Source organism: Phragmites australis, chromosome 14 (genome assembly GCF_958298935.1).
Source record: "Phragmites australis chromosome 14, lpPhrAust1.1, whole genome shotgun sequence".
In the NCBI taxonomy this organism is placed as follows: domain Eukaryota; kingdom Viridiplantae; phylum Streptophyta; class Magnoliopsida; order Poales; family Poaceae; genus Phragmites; species Phragmites australis.
Genome location: NC_084934.1, coordinates 28,452,929 through 28,468,163, shown reverse-complemented (window position 1 = coordinate 28,468,163; position 15,235 = coordinate 28,452,929). Strand labels below are relative to the sequence as shown.

At 43.8% G+C, this 15,235-nt stretch overlaps 2 protein-coding genes across 3 annotated transcripts; both read left to right on the top strand.

Annotated features, from left to right (window-relative positions):
- The first annotated feature begins 4,532 nt into the window (after positions 1–4,532).
- Positions 4,533–8,031, top strand: LOC133890931 (uncharacterized). Of its 2 annotated transcripts, none has more exons than XM_062331572.1 (4): positions 4,533–5,033; positions 5,815–6,711; positions 7,139–7,288; positions 7,428–8,031. In XM_062331572.1, exons 2-4 carry the CDS (start codon positions 5,920–5,922, stop codon positions 7,794–7,796), a joined length of 1,311 nt encoding a protein of 436 aa, XP_062187556.1. In that variant the 5' UTR covers positions 4,533–5,033; positions 5,815–5,919; the 3' UTR covers positions 7,797–8,031. The 2 variants fall into 2 exon arrangements, with proteins under 2 accessions (XP_062187556.1, XP_062187555.1); XM_062331571.1 differs by lacking the exon at positions 4,533–5,033 and adding an exon at positions 5,073–5,340.
- A 2,500-nt stretch (positions 8,032–10,531) lies between these two features.
- Positions 10,532–15,090, top strand: LOC133891577 (uncharacterized). The gene is made up of 7 exons (XM_062332303.1): positions 10,532–11,798; positions 12,384–12,709; positions 12,798–12,982; positions 13,092–13,262; positions 13,620–13,820; positions 14,181–14,432; positions 14,510–15,090. The coding sequence occupies exons 1-7, from the start codon at positions 10,597–10,599 to the stop codon at positions 14,957–14,959; spliced, it is 2,787 nt and encodes a 928-aa protein (XP_062188287.1). The 5' UTR covers positions 10,532–10,596; the 3' UTR covers positions 14,960–15,090.
- The last annotated feature ends 145 nt before the right edge of the window (positions 15,091–15,235 follow it).

Genomic DNA, 15,235 nt, shown 5'->3' with positions numbered 1-15,235 from the left:
TGTCAGTCCGACCGCCAAGATTTCCGGTCTGATCGCCAGGGTGACGGTCTGATCGCCAAGATGGACAGTCTGACTCTGAAACTAACATAGAACTCTCATCTCTCTGGATCGGGTGGCGGTCCAACCGCCAAGGAGGCCGGTCTGACCGCCGGAGCTTGAAGAGAACCTCTGTTTTCCTGGAGAGGATGGTGGTTCGACCGCCAAGGTGGCGGTCTGACTGCCGAGAGGGTTGGTCTCATCGCTGGAAAGGTGAAAATATTATAACAGCTAGTTTTAGAGTCGTTGGTCTAGTGGCGGTCCGACTGCCAGTTGTACTACGGTCTGACTGCTAGATGCGCAGAGAAGTCAGTCTTTGGGCAACGGCTATATTTCGGGTTGTGGCCTATATATACCCCTTGTCCAACGGCTTGTAGGGCTGCTTCTGCCCCCCATTGAGCATACTTGAGCCAAGAAAAGTCCTCCCCACATATTTGTGCATGTGTTGAGCATAGAGAGTGTTATGAGGCAGAAATCAAGTGCATTTGCATTAGTGATGAGCTTTTGGCACTTGATGAGAGTCGAGTTCGTCTTGTCTTGTTACTCTTGAAGATTGCTGCCTTTTAGACGGCTTGGAGGTGGTTACGTCGTTGAGTCCTTTCAAAGAAGCTTGTGAAGGAGCCACGGCGGTGATTGTTAGAGGCTTTGTGCACACATTGTCAGAGAGGTAAAGTGCAATTCTAGTGAAATTGAGGTAGTGAGTGATTCATTGGATTAACCGGCTCAAGATCAAGTTGCTCGTGGAGAGCCTCTTCCCGTGGTGAGAATCGCATACTTGATAGAAGAGTGGTTAAAGGCTTAAACCCACCTCAACATGGATTAAGGGTGATCGGCAAATTACCGATACCACGGGATAAACTTCGGGTGTCATCTCTCGTGCTATTTACGTCTATGTTGTGATATTTACTTTCATGCAATTTACCTTATGCAATTTATATTCCTAGAATCGTAATTGCTTACAAGTCACCCTATGTTGCAAACCTTGATATAGACATAGAATTTGTCAGTTTTGTTGAGACATAGAGTTTGAGGGTTTTATATATGTTGTAACTGATCCTTTTAATTCTGCATCTTTATCGGTTAAATTGATAGATAATTTTTAGAATCGTCTATTCACCACCTCTAGTCGGCCTACTTGATCCTACACACATGCGTGTGCTTCTAAACACACGCTAGAAGGGAATAAGAGGCTTGAGACTTTCAGTGCACGGGAACGCACAATACCACTAAATGCACACATATGTGTACCCTATATAGTCTAACCTGTGCGCGAATGAGCACCTATATCGAGCGAAAATATGCTAGCTAGGAGGGAGCAGGGGGCGACGGGGAAGTTCACCGAGCTAGGAGACGGAGAGGGTGAGGACGGCGGTCGGCGATGAAGCTTCGGCGGTGGCAACAACGTCTACACGTCTCTGGTGCACGGGCGCTCCTGACCTGCTTCTGGGTGAGGAAGGACAGCACAGGGAAGACGGCAAGCTCCTTGTGCTTCTCAGCTACTCGCGGGGAGAGGCAGCGATGGCAGGGCAGCGGTGGCAGAGCATACGAGGGAGAAAGGGGAAAATGAGGTCGGGCTTCCCTTTTTATAGCGAGAGGGGGAGGAACAAAGAGGCGACGACAGCGAGATGGTGCGATTTGGCTACTCAGATTTCCCGCGGCATGACAACTCTACGCCGGCCAACGCGCATGGGGTCACCAAAGTCTCAGGTGGTGTCAGGGCAGCCTCGGGTTACGTGTGTGTGAGTAGAGAGAGAGAGAGAGAGAGAGAGAGAGAGAGAGAGAGAGAGAGAGAGAGAGAGAGAGAGAGAGAACAGAGAGAGTCGTCGGTGGGCGAGGAAGTCACCGACGCATTTAATGCGTCGGCTGCAGTTGGCAAGAGAGCGCGACGGGTGCACTAGAGGAGGGAGACAGTGGTAGGCTGATGAGCGCGTGGGGAGAGGAGAGCGGGCGCGCTGGGCCGGGCTGATGGGATGCACCGAGAGAAAAGGAGAGAGGGCGGCTCGAGAAGAAAAGAAAAAAATTGGGATTTGATTTGGGGTAAATTCAACTAGAGTATTTGAATTTGGATTTGACTTTGGACTTGGCATTAATTCAAATAAGAATATTTGAATTAGGATTTGGATTTGAATCTCTAACTTTGGGAGAGGATCTAAATCCAAAAGATTTGAATTTGAATTTGGATTTCAGCTTAAAAGAATCTAAGAAATAGATTTGAATTTGAGAGACAATCAAATTCAAATCCCCACTCAAAGAACCATAAAAACAAAATAAACCAAAATGCATATGATTCCATTATTGCAGGGATTAATTTGGAATTTAATTTGGTGCACTTCGGAATACTTAGCTAAAATAATATGTTTGAATATATACATACAAGTCTATATATTTTCAAATATATATTTTCTTAATTTTATGTGGTTTAAATAATTAGATTTTTTTTAAAAAGGAGCGAATTTTGCTATAATCTAAAAAGCTAAAACTTGGGATGTTACAATTCCCGTGAGGTTTTAGCCTACCCCGTACACGTAAACCCTAAGATGATCATGAAGGGCGTTGATAACAGAGCGAAGGCCGCCACCGCCATGGCTACACTAGGCAGTATCTCGCCATGGTCTATCACGTCTGCATCACCTACATCAACGGTCTACGCCAAGCTCTACTCCGCGTCGGCATCTACTACATTGACCATGTACACTCGACATCATCCATCTGCACTGCACAACACCTCTACAAGTTATACTGATCCCTCTCGCTGCTCTACACCGACGGAACTACAATGATGTCTCCCTCCTCGGGTATGTTGGTCACGCTTCCCCCTTAGATGTGTTCATGTGTTAGTGCTAGCCTTTTATGTTGTTTAGACCATATATTATGCTCACATGCCGAAGCATCAACTACCGGCTCGACAGTAGGGATTGATGATGACGTCAACTGTGCAAGGGTTGGTATAGGGATATCGGCGGCGTCGGCCTGCTCGGCGGGGAATATTGACCGTTGCAGGGACCCGAGCATCATCTCATTAGTGGTTACCGGTTCGGCGATTGATGAGGGTGGATGGCATCACGACACATGGAGCGTGATCCCGATTTCCTGGAGACAACGAAAGGCATATGCCTCCTCGCGATGCACATCGATCGATGAGGGTTGATGTCCCCAAGGGCGATGATGGCGCAGGATTGCTTTGGGCGGCATGAGGTGGGGCGATGATGGCGCAGGATTGCTTCGGGCGGCGTGAGGTGGGGCATGGGGATGGAGGTCGGCGGCAATCAAGGAGGCCAAGGGCATATCAGGGAGTTGCAATGTGCTGGCGGTGTGATTTGGCTCTGTGACTGTCTCGGCTCGGTTCGGCTCGTGACTTTGTTTGGTGCTGCAGACTAGTTGTAATCGGCTTTGAGATCGATGGTGGCACATGTGGCTTCAATCGGGAGGGGTGCTGCATAGGAGGGAGTTGAAGCACGACTGCAGAGAATTTTTTTCCCATTAAAACTACTAGAAACGTTCCCAACTCAACATGTAGTGGAATACAGAGAGCAAGTATACATCACAGTGACACAGTGGCCTGTTTGAATCTTTTTTCCTTGTTCAGGGAAACAGGCGGGTTGCCCAACTGATATATATATATATATATATAGGACACCTATTCTATACTCCTAGGAGTATGTACTCTCACATGCAATATACCACCTAAACAAACACTTTATACTCTTTTATCATTTTTAGTATACTCTAATACTAATTCTAAGATACTCCAATATGAGTTGTATGAAAAAAAATCAATGTTAGCCTTTCATTTTTGCTATATACTCTTTTTTATACATAAAAGAAGTATATACGCAAATTATGATAAAAATCATGGAATTTCATAAAAATTTTCGTGGGATTTGTATTGTAGTATCTTATAATTACTAATGAAGTATATTTAAAGTGATAAAGAAGTATAACACACGTGTAAAAGTGGTATATGAGAGGTGGGAGTACATACACCTAGGAGTACATACTAGTTTTCCTATATATATATATATATATATATATATATATATATAGAAAAAGTGTCTGAATCTTAAATATATAGTCGATATGTATTGATGAAGAAGAAAGGAAAAATGGCCCGTTTGTGCTTATATGTAATTTTGCTATATTTCGGCCTTTGTAATACTAATACCTGAGGATATGTGTTATAGCTCAATTTAATATGTGATGGGAACGTGGGTCAGGCGCGCGTAGCACGCGGGTGGCGGGTTGCCACGGGTAGCTGTCCAATTAGAGCGGGTGGGATATGAGAAAAAGGATTTCTTTTCAAATTTTTAGTGCATTTTTCTCTCAAACCGTAAGACTATTTTAAATTTGTTTGAACCATGGTGTAATTTGAAATTAATAAAAAAAAGTATCCAACATGAATATCCAACACGGTGGCTTCCGAAGTGGGCCGCGCGCGTTGGGCTGCTGTCGATGCGGAAGCTAGTTTCGGGCGATAGATGTATCGGGGGGCCCGCTCGCCCGTCTCCTTTTCCCTGACTCGTCGCTCGTAGTCGTAGGCCACTGCAATTCACCCCACCCGGCGGAATTGTAAACCCTAGCTAATCCGATGCCAGTGGCGACGATGCCGGTGGCCGTGGCGGCTGCGAAGCCCGCTCCGCCCCTTCGGTCGGGATATCGCCGGATCTGTACCTCCTGCAACGGAGCGCCTAAGAAAAGAGAGAGAGAGAGCAGCCCCACAGCCGGCCTGCCACTCCACGAACGCACCCCAGCCACCAAGGTTTAAAGTCCAAGCCCACACTTCCTGCGCGCACCGCACAACGCCGTCGGCCGTACCTACCACCGCCGTTCACCCGCTCCTTCTGCCATGTCCGCCAACTGCGGCTCCTCAGCCGGCTGCCACCGCCCCCTCGCCTCTCGGTCAATCGGAGCGGAGATCCACCTGGACATGAATTGATTTCCTCTTCTGGGAGTTCGATTCGATTTGCTCTTCCTTTGTTCCACTGTGTATCTTCTCAAAGGTAATATAAGTTCAAAGCAAGACGGTTTACTTTACTCGATTTCGGAATAACTGGGAACATTGAAAGGTGGTTCTAGTTCGAGTTGGATATCTGTTTTTTTGGGGTGGGGACGCTTTATAAATAAACTCGAGTCGAGCATCGGGTTTTCGGCAGAGCTACTTCATCGCTTCGGAGGAGGAGCTCGCGCCTTTATAAATTAACTCGAACATCGGATCTTCGACATATTTGCACCACAGCTTCGGAGGTTCTAAAGCCCCCCAATCAGATTGGATCATACATGGAGTTTAATAATAATAGAATAAGCTCCGTAAGTCTTGTTATCTTTGTTTCCGTCGCATTTGCTGTGCGTTGTTACTTTTTTACTAGTCATCGTTTAGGTTCAGCTGCTTTATAATATGGTAAACCAGGATGTCTTCTTGTGCTGGTAAACCAGGATTTGCTCGACTATTTTGTGGCTTTTTAGTGAGAGGATACACATGGTTACTACTTTTTACTGTCACCAGTTGTCGTCACAGGACTCTTTATTCATATTTCTGTTTTTAACTTACTAAGATTTAAAACAAGAGTATCCTATAAACTGTACAAAAAGGTCTGCTACTCACATCATACAAAATCAATTATCAAAATAGGGTTTGTAACAAACAGGTGATGCAATACAGTACTCTTGCTGGGTATGACTCCCGTCACTTATTCGACGACTATTTTTTGGTACATACTACATTATGTATCTTGTAGTTAGTCATTTGCTAACTGTGTAACTGGATGGTCTATTTTGTTGCAGAATGTGGAGGATGAAGATAGACTCAGCATATTGATTGATGATCTTTTACTGTCTATCTTGGGAAGAGTTGACATAACTACGACTGTAAGGACAAGTGTGTTGTCAATGCGGTGGAAACATCTGCCATGGTTGCTCCGTGGGCTCACAATTGATGTCAAGGATTTCCTACCTGCCCCGCAACCAAATCCCATTGAGGATGAACACATGGATGAAGCAATGTCATCGCTTAATAAAGCGATCAGGTGCTTCTTGGCTACCCCTCGGAGTGAGGGTGCCATTACAAGATTGCAACTTAACATCTACTTGATCAATAACTACGCATTTGACATTGGCCCTCTAGTTAGTGAAGCAATTGACATTGGGATCTTGAAAGATTTGAACCTTGCTATTTTTGACGAAACGGAAATTCCAGACTGCACGAATGAGCATATGCTACAGCAAGCTGGTGTTGTGAAAGAATTTTTTAGTGATTATCCTAGTGTATTTCATTGCCTCACAAGGCTATCTCTATACAACTTGTGCTTTGCTAAATGGGACATCAATCATCACCTATTTGACTGCTGCCTGCAACTACAACATCTATATCTCTCAAATTGTGATGCAGGGGGGCGCAGGGCATGTAAGATAGATGCACCAGACGTAAAACTCAGTGTTCTTCAACTCAACTTTTGCATGTTGGGAAGACTTGAGATAGTTTGCCTGCCAAAACTGGAGCGTCTTGAGTGGGATACATGGCTTTGTCCCTATGCTCCCCTGTCATTTGGTGTTGTTCCGTCCCTGAAGGAATTATGCCTCATATGCCCTGCATCAGATGATGTTCAAGGATTTGTGTTAAGTGAAGTTATAAGTGATACTACAAGCATACATACTATGAAATTAGATTTCCAAGGAGAAAAGGTTAGTCCATGTAAATATTTTGTGGACTCATATTATCATTATCATTGCTGTGTTTAATGGGCTTCTAATTTTAAATGATTTACAGCAGAGATCTATGTTCAGTATTAAGTAACTTTACGAAAAAATCATTAGTTATATCATGCTTGCTCTAGCTGCCTTGTTTTTTGTTCCAGTAATTCCTGTTTTTGCTTATTGTATTTATAATTGCTTGGAGACATATAATTAATAAGAAAGAGCTAATCTAGTGAGCATGGTTTATGTGAGACGTATGTGTATGTCAAAACTTTTATTTTTCTTGTTTTCGTAGTGAGCACAGTTGATCTCTAGACATGCAAAACAGCAATATGTTCTTCCGTGTTTCCTTCATCTTTCTTTGTTGCAGCTCTTGATGAAAATGGAATTCTTTATCTGTTTTTTTTCCCTTCAGCTTTGGATGCAACCGGAAGGAAAACAACGTTGCACTGCATTCAACACGCTTAGGAAGCTATCTGTACATGGCATTTTCGTCAAATTCAATCTACTATGGATGAGAATCCTCCTTGAAGCTGCACCATTCCTTGAGATGTTTGATATTGAGGTAGATTCATCTATTTGTTTTCCCTTCCAGTTTCAATTTTAGTCTTCTATGTTCTCTCTGCAATGCAAGCTTCTCATTCACAGTTTCATGAAACACCTCCAATTATCACTCAGAAATTTGACTTGTTTGTGCTTATTAGATACGGGAACATCCATGCCAGATCAACAGTTCAAGGCTAGGTTTTGGGGAGAGGACGAATCCCTCATGGAAGGTGTCAGAAATCACAAGCCGCAAAAACTTCTTTATGAAGGAGCTACAGATTATCGGCTTCAAGCCACTGGAACAACAGATAGATTTTGTAAAAGCTGTGATGCAACAAGCTCCTAACTTGGACACAGTTCTTCTGAAATATGATGACCCTTGTGAGGACTGCGAGAAAATGGGTATTTTCCCGCCTCGCCCTTCTACAGGGCTCGTGTTTCCAGTGAGTAAGGATGAACGAGACATTGTTGTCAATCTGCTCAAGGATGGAGTGTCCTCCCATGCCCGAATAATCTTCGGTAATTAGAATGTGCAATGCCAGAGTCTGGAGCGTGTTTAAGATCTTTTTGTGCCCACCGGAAAATAAATTCTTATTTATAGTCAACGTGACTGACTTAAATTACTGTTGGGCTCTTGTAACAGGAAGTAGTCTGTTGTAACAGGAAAATAAATTCCTATCATCTTTGTTGGAGGTTGTCAGTCATTCAAGAAATGCACTTTTATCCTTATTATATAATAAAAGTAGGCAAAATGTTAATTTATTCTTTCTCTGATCTTCATCTCTCCTAGTGTGGAAGCTGTAACAAAATAGGTAGAAACCTAAATCATGAGGAAATAAGTATAGTATCAAAATAACGTCTCCTATAATCTTTTACAATATACGGTTAGAAGTAGAAGATGGGAGTCGATTGGTACTCTACATTTTCAACCAGATTGCAAAATTATTAAACCTCATAACCTTCTTTGTCAAATCCGGAATAATATTAGGGAAGGAGAGAGACCAAGAACGGTCGCAGATCTTGCATATATAATTAATTTTAACTGTGGAACTGGCTAAGCTAGCAATGTTCAGCTCAAAATCGATTCTGACGCAGCTTTCTTCCAGGACACAAATTAGGAGGTTGGGGTTTTGTTATCAGAGACCGAGATGGAGAAGTGCTACATGCAAGTGTAGAATTTGCCCTCGATCCATTCCATGTCGAACTTATTGCATGCATGAAAGGAGTCAGAGCAGTAGCTGTACGTGGTACATATGGGCCACACACACTGTGGTGGAGACTGATGCATTACGGATCAAACAAGCCCTCATAAGCTCGGATTATGATATTGCCCTGTGGGTGGCATCGTGTTGGAACTCAAAAACCACAACAGCTAAACTTTATTAGCTTTGTGGTTAATTTTGTCCCTAGAAGTTGTAATAAAGCAGCGCACGCGATGGCGGTGTATGGATGTGAATGACCGTTGGGTGCCGAGTTGCTCATGTTTAGTGTCAGCTTATATTTTATTTGGCATAGCTTCAGTTTTGAGCTTCACGCTATATCTTATATTTGTAGTTTACCCTTTCGAAAATGAACCCCACCCACACCAAGTTTGGAAGCCCGTCAGGTAGCCTGAAAATCAACAGTGACGCCAAGCCCGCGTCGACCTGGTCCCATTATTCTTCTCACGTGCTGTCAGCTTGCTGGAATCCTATACATCAGATTACTTTTTTTGAGCTTTGGTGTAGATTGCTTTGCGATTCCTGCTATGAGACGATCGAATAACTGCTATCAACTATGGGGTAAGGAGGGGGATTGAACTGTATAAACCACATGACACGCCCTGATTGGGTTGGGCGGGATGGGTGGGTTGATTTGCAACTTCAAACACATCTTTCTCTAAAACCGTGACTTCATTTTAGAATCCATTTCAACCACCGTATTGTTTAGAATTTATAAAAAATAAAGATCAAATATGAATATATTTTCTTATTTTTGTTTTTTCAAAAAGTCTACATTTTGAATGTACTCATCATTTTGAAAAAACAACATAATAATTTATGTGAAAAATGATGAAATAGTATATTCAAATTGTTGAACTATGTTTTGCAAAAAGTTGAATCAACTTTTTCAAAATGTTGAATTCTATGAAGGCACAAAATGCAAGGTTCGGCCATGAATTTGAAAAAAAGCTGAATTAGTGTTCCAAAACTGTTGAAATAGGTTTCACAAAGTGTTGAATCAAACTTTTCAAAATATCAAGTGCATATAAAAAGCACAAATTATAAATTTAGTAAATTATGAATTAATTGTGATGATTTAAAAAATGAGAAGAAAACAAACCTGGGCCGATCTACCCAGAAGCAATTTCCGATCACCCTGCAAATAGGTAGTACCTATAGGACGTGCCAAAGGCATGGGATTTCCTTTTTTGCGCTTCGATGTAGGGGAAGAAAATTCTATGATATATTTCACTGAAAGACTTCAACAAAATCCTAATACTAGACACATGGCACACACAAAAGTAGATCTTTTAACTATTAGATGCCCTCCCGATGTAGGACATTGTTGTAGATTCGTGCAACACACAGGCACTGACTGAGATGTGATGGGGATGTGGGTCACAGGCACACGCATAGCACGCCTGTGGCGGGTCGGCACGTGTAGCTGTCCAATTAGAGTGGGTGTAATATGAGAAAAAGAATGTTTAATCAAATCTTCAAAAATATTGAGTTAATATAAACAGTGATTTGCCGATTTTCATACAAAATGACGAGCATGCCTTACCAAATTGTTGAATAAGGTTTAAAAAGCTGTCGAATTAAGTATTTGAAATTGTTGATTGCTTTTAGAATCTACAAAATCATGAAAAGGAGAAAAGAAACGTGCAAACCTGTTTGAGGGCCGCACGCTCCCATACTGGGCCGTGATGGGCAGCTGAGTGGGCTGTTCCCGTCCGCCGCCTGCTAATTAGGTTTTGTTTGGTTGGATTTTTTTACTTTTGCAGGATGTTGAGAAGCTGGTTTTTAAAAAACTGAAAAACTGGTTTTTGAGAAAATAAACTAAAAATCGAGAAACTAATTAAAAAGAGTTTTTATATTCTGAGAAGCTAAAAACTTAATAAAAACTAATAATAAAAAAACATCAGCTATTTGGCAGAAGCCAACTTTTGGACCAAAAGCTAAAGGTTCGGCCCAATCAAACACAGCCTTAGTCCTGTGGCTTCCGAAGTGGGCCGCGCGGTCCGCTCGCCCGTCTCCTTTCCCCTGACTCGTCGCTCGTAGGCCACCGCAATTCACCCCACCCGGCGGAATCCTAAACCCTAGCGAATCCAATCCCCGTGAGACGATGCCGTCGGCCGCAGGTCCGGTGGCCGTAGCCGTGGCGGCTGAGAAGCCCGCTCCTGCCCCGATGGTCGGGATATCGCCGGATCTGTACCCGACGGAGGACGACCTCCCGTACGAGGAGGAGATCCTGCGGGAGCCGTTCAAGCTCAAGGGGTGGTGGCGCTACCTCGTCGCCCGCGCCGCCGCGCCGTTCGCTAAGCGCGCCGTCATCTACGAGCGTGCGCTCAAGGCGCTCCCGGGGAGCTACAAGCTCTGGCACGCCTACCTCCGCGAGCGCCTCGACCACGCGCGCCCTCACCCCATCGACCACCCGGCCTACTCGTCGCTCAACAACACCTTCGAACGGGCGCTCGCCACCATGCACAAGATGCCACGCGTCTGGAACCTCTACCTCACGTCGCTCCTCGACCAGCGCCTGCTCACGCGCGCGCGCCGCGCCTTCGACCGCGCCCTGCGCGCGCTGCCGGTGACACAGCACGACCGAATCTGGCCGCTGTACCTGCGCCTCGCGTCGCTCCCGGCCTGCCCCGTCGAGACGTCGCTCCGCGTGTTCCGCCGCTACCTCCAGTTCGACCCCTCCCACGCAGAGGACTTCATCAACTTCCTTATATCCGCCAACCGCTGGCAGGAGGCCGCCGACCGCCTTGCTTCCGTGCTCAACGATGACGGCTTCCGCTCTGTCAAGGGGAAGACCAGGCACCAGCTCTGGCTTGAGCTCTGTGAGATCCTCACCAAGCACGCCGATGAAGTCGCCGGGCTCAAGGTGGACGCCATACTGCGGGGTGGGATACGAAAGTTCACCGACGAGGTTGGCAAGCTGTGGACCTCGCTGTCCGATTACTATGTAAGGAGGGGGCTTTTCGAAAAAGCAAGGGATGTATTTGAGGAGGGGGTTTCTTCGGTGGTCACGGTGAAGGAGTTCAGCGTGGTGTTTGATGCATATACGCAATTTGAGCAGAGTATGCTTGCAGCAAAGCTGGAAGCTGCCGAGGAAGAGGAGGTTGAGGACGAGGATGAGCAAGGGGGAAGGAAGAATGGGATGAAAAAGTTATCGAAGGAATTCCTTGAGGGATTCTGGTTGAACGCTGAGGATGATACTGATTTGAGGCTGGCAAGGTTCGAGCGGCTATTGGATCGCAGACCAGAGCTCCTTAGCAGTGTGCTGTTGCGACAGAATCCACATAATGTTGAGGAGTGGCACAGGTGAGACTTGATATAGCACCTCAATTTATTAATTGAATACATTTACTATGCAGATTTAGCTGCAAAAAAATGCATATTAGTCATCTTGGTGCACACCTGAGGAATCATGTGTTATTTCATTTATCTTCAAATGCATTTTTCTATCAATTTAACTAAATATTTGTGACATCTTGACAAGCAGGATACTATAGTTTGTAGGTTAGTACAGCAAATTTTAGTTGGAAAATTTGCAGTAAACCAGCTAACCAGTTACCCCATTACCGAGGTTACTAGCATTGCAATTAGTGTTTGATGTCTTTTCAAACAAACTATGGTGTAAAATCAGACATTGGTGTTGGTTAATGTGAGATCCTAACACATAGAGTTGTAAGTTACACATTTTCTATAATTGGTTACTTTCTGATTCTTTGGTGGTTGCAAGCCTCCATGTGCAAATCTCATTTCAAGATAATTGATCTTGCGGAATGTGAGCATATAAGATATAACATCCTAGTGTTATCAATTCTCAGCCAATTAATGCATGTTACAATTCATTGGCGCCCTCCAACTTGATGGAATTGGCTAACAATGCGATAATATGTGCAGGAGGGTGAAACTTTTTGAGAAGGATCCTGCAAGGCAAGTAGCGACATATGTTGAGGCTGTGAAAACTGTGGACCCAATGAAGGCGGTTGGTAAACCTCATACTCTATGGGTGGCGTTTGCAAAGATGTATGAAAAACATAATCGTCTAGATAGTGCTGAGGATATTTTTAAACGGGCTACGCAAGTGAACTATAAGGCAGTTGACCACTTAGCCAGTATCTGGTGTGAGTGGGCAGAGATGGAGTTGAGGCACAGCAATTTTGACAAGGCCATTGAGCTGATGAGGCAAGCAACAGCAGAGCCCTCTGTCGAGGTTAAGAGGCGAGGTATAATCTATTCTGTTTTACCTGTGTTAATTTCCCATTTTCCCATGGATTTTACGAAACGTTCTTGCTGACTATATGTTTTATGCAGCTGCTGCTGAGGGGAACGAACCTGTCCAAATAAAAGTACATAAATCTTTGAAATTATGGAGCTTTTATGTGGATCTGGAGGAGAGCCTTGGAACCTTGGAATCTACCCGTGCTGTTTATGAGAGAATATTGGATTTACGAATTGCCACTCCACAAATAATTCTCAATTATGCATTTCTTCTTGAGGTAAGATCTACCTCCGAAGTCCATACTTTTGAAGTTTAAAGTAAATTTTTCTTGATGCGTCTGCTAATATGATGCTTGATTGCTTGTTCGCTATTTGTATCACCAACAGGAGCACAAATATTTTGAAGATGCATTTAAAGTGTATGAAAGAGGCGTGAAGATATTCAAGTATCCCCATGTTAAGGCCATTTGGGTGACCTACCTCACAAAGTTTGTACAGAGGTACAGGAGAAGCAAGATAGAACGAGCAAGAGAGCTGTTCCATGAAGCTGTCCAACAGGTAAATGAAATTATGTCCATGTTTTGTTGCATGTAGTGGCATGTGTGCTTGCTTGAGTGGTTGTGTTTCTAGTTTTTTTGCTGTCTGTATGCTACTTACTATTTTGTCGTGGTATCATAAGAACATGTCATGGTAATACTTGATCAGTAATACGATTTTTGCATTTTTGCATGGAAGTCTTCTTTTTGTGATCACAATTTGCATCTGTTGCTTTTCAACTCCTTTTGAAACCCTTTGTACTTTCTTTGCTTGTTTAGACACTGGCACTTGATTCTTTCCTTCATGGCACATTGATTTCTTTAAAAAGTTACTTTCAATATCTTTCTTCTGTACTTACACTTTACTTCATTTGATCAGGCTCCTCCAGATGAAAAAAAGGCCATATATTTGCAATGGGCTAAATTTGAGGAAGACTATGGTCTTGCAAAACGTGCTATGAATGTATATGATGAAGCTGTAAGGGCTGTTCCTAACAGTGAAAAGATGAGCATGTATGAAATCTACATAGCACGTGCCGCTGAGCTATTTGGTGTTCCAAGGACAAGACAAATATACGAGGTAAGCATATTATCTTTTTTGGCATCAGCTTTTTTATTATTGGTCTGTAGTTGACTGGCAGTATTCTGTCCTTGTTCTGAGATCTAATTTTGTTACATGGCGACATTTTACCTAACGAAAGAAATTGATATAGATCTCAGCTGGTTAACCTTATTTGTTACTGATTAATGACTGCATGAATTAACATGAATGTTTCTTCTATGCTTGCTCGAGTTCTCCATCTGACTCAAAAAACATGTCCTTTTTTTTCTGTACATTCTGGATGTAGCCTGCTTGTGTCTTCAATTTCACAAATGTTTTACTGGTTTCTGATAGTTCTATACTAACTTTGCTCCCCTATCTTTGCTGGCGCCTTTGCAGCAAGCGATTGAATCTGGCCTCCCAGACAGAGATGTTATGACAATGTGCATGAAATTTGCGGAACTAGAAAGAAGCCTTGGAGAAATTGACCGTTCTCGTGCCATTTATGTGCACGCATCCAACTATGCTGATCCAAACTCCCATTCCGACTTTTGGAAGAAGTGGAATGATTTTGAGATCCAGCATGGTAATGAAGACACATTCAGGGAAATGCTTCGCATCAAACGTACAGTGGCTGCCAGCCGCAGTCAGGTATGTCACACGTATCAACTTCAATATGCAGTTATCCTTGTATCGCAGGCTCAGTGCTGATTTTCTTTGTTGTGCAGACGCATTTCATACTCCCAGAGTACTTGATGCAGAGGGACCAGAGGCTAAACCTGGACGAGGCAGTTGACACTCTGAAGCGTGCTGGTGTCCCCGAGGATGAGATGGCAGCCCTAGAAAGGCAACTAGCTCCTGGACCATCCTTGGCACCGCCGTCTGCTCCAAGCACCACTACAACACCCGCAAACAGGATGATGAACTTTGTCAGCGCTGGGGTAGAGGCACAGGCTGAGGGCAGCAGGCAACAGGCTGGTAACAACGAGGACATCGAGCTGCCTGAGGAGAGTGACGATGAGGAGGATGTCCAAATTGCAGAGAAGAGTGTTCCTGCTGCAGTGTTTGGTGAGCTTGGCAAGAGAGCTGCAGAGAACAGGGAGGAAAGCTCAGGTGCAGGTGCCCAAGAGAATGAGCAGCTGGGCGCCCTTGAGAGGATAAAGAGACGACGCCAATAGTCTGTCAGTGCTAAGTTGCGAACCTGATGTTGTAGTTGTTACTTGTAAACATGTTTTGAATAGCGTTTGCTCTACTTGTACAATAATTTACTGAAATTAATCAGTGTTGATGCATGACCATTTTTTGTGTAGTTTTGGACTTGTTTCTTCTCTTTTTAAAGGAACTGGTACCATGACCTTATTATCTTGGCCTTCTAATTGAAAAGTAGAGTGTAAATTCCCTTTGATTTTCACATTTTCGTATCCAGATTCTTCATTCATATCGTGTAAGTATAG

Bases quoted from the DNA above. Each gene is read 5' to 3' on its own strand.
- LOC133890931 (XM_062331571.1), top strand. From the start codon at position 5,311: ATGGAGTTTAATAATAATAGAATAAGCTCC. The intron at 6,712-7,138 runs GTTAGTCCATGT...TTTTCCCTTCAG, and splicing joins TAGATTTCCAAGGAGAAAAG to CTTTGGATGCAACCGGAAGG. The intron at 7,289-7,427 runs GTAGATTCATCT...TGTGCTTATTAG, and splicing joins TTGAGATGTTTGATATTGAG to ATACGGGAACATCCATGCCA.
- LOC133891577 (XM_062332303.1), top strand. From the start codon at position 10,597: ATGCCGTCGGCCGCAGGTCCGGTGGCCGTAGCCGTGGCGGCTGAGAAG. The intron at 13,821-14,180 runs GTAAGCATATTA...GCGCCTTTGCAG, and splicing joins GGACAAGACAAATATACGAG to CAAGCGATTGAATCTGGCCT. The intron at 14,433-14,509 runs GTATGTCACACG...TTTGTTGTGCAG, and splicing joins TGGCTGCCAGCCGCAGTCAG to ACGCATTTCATACTCCCAGA.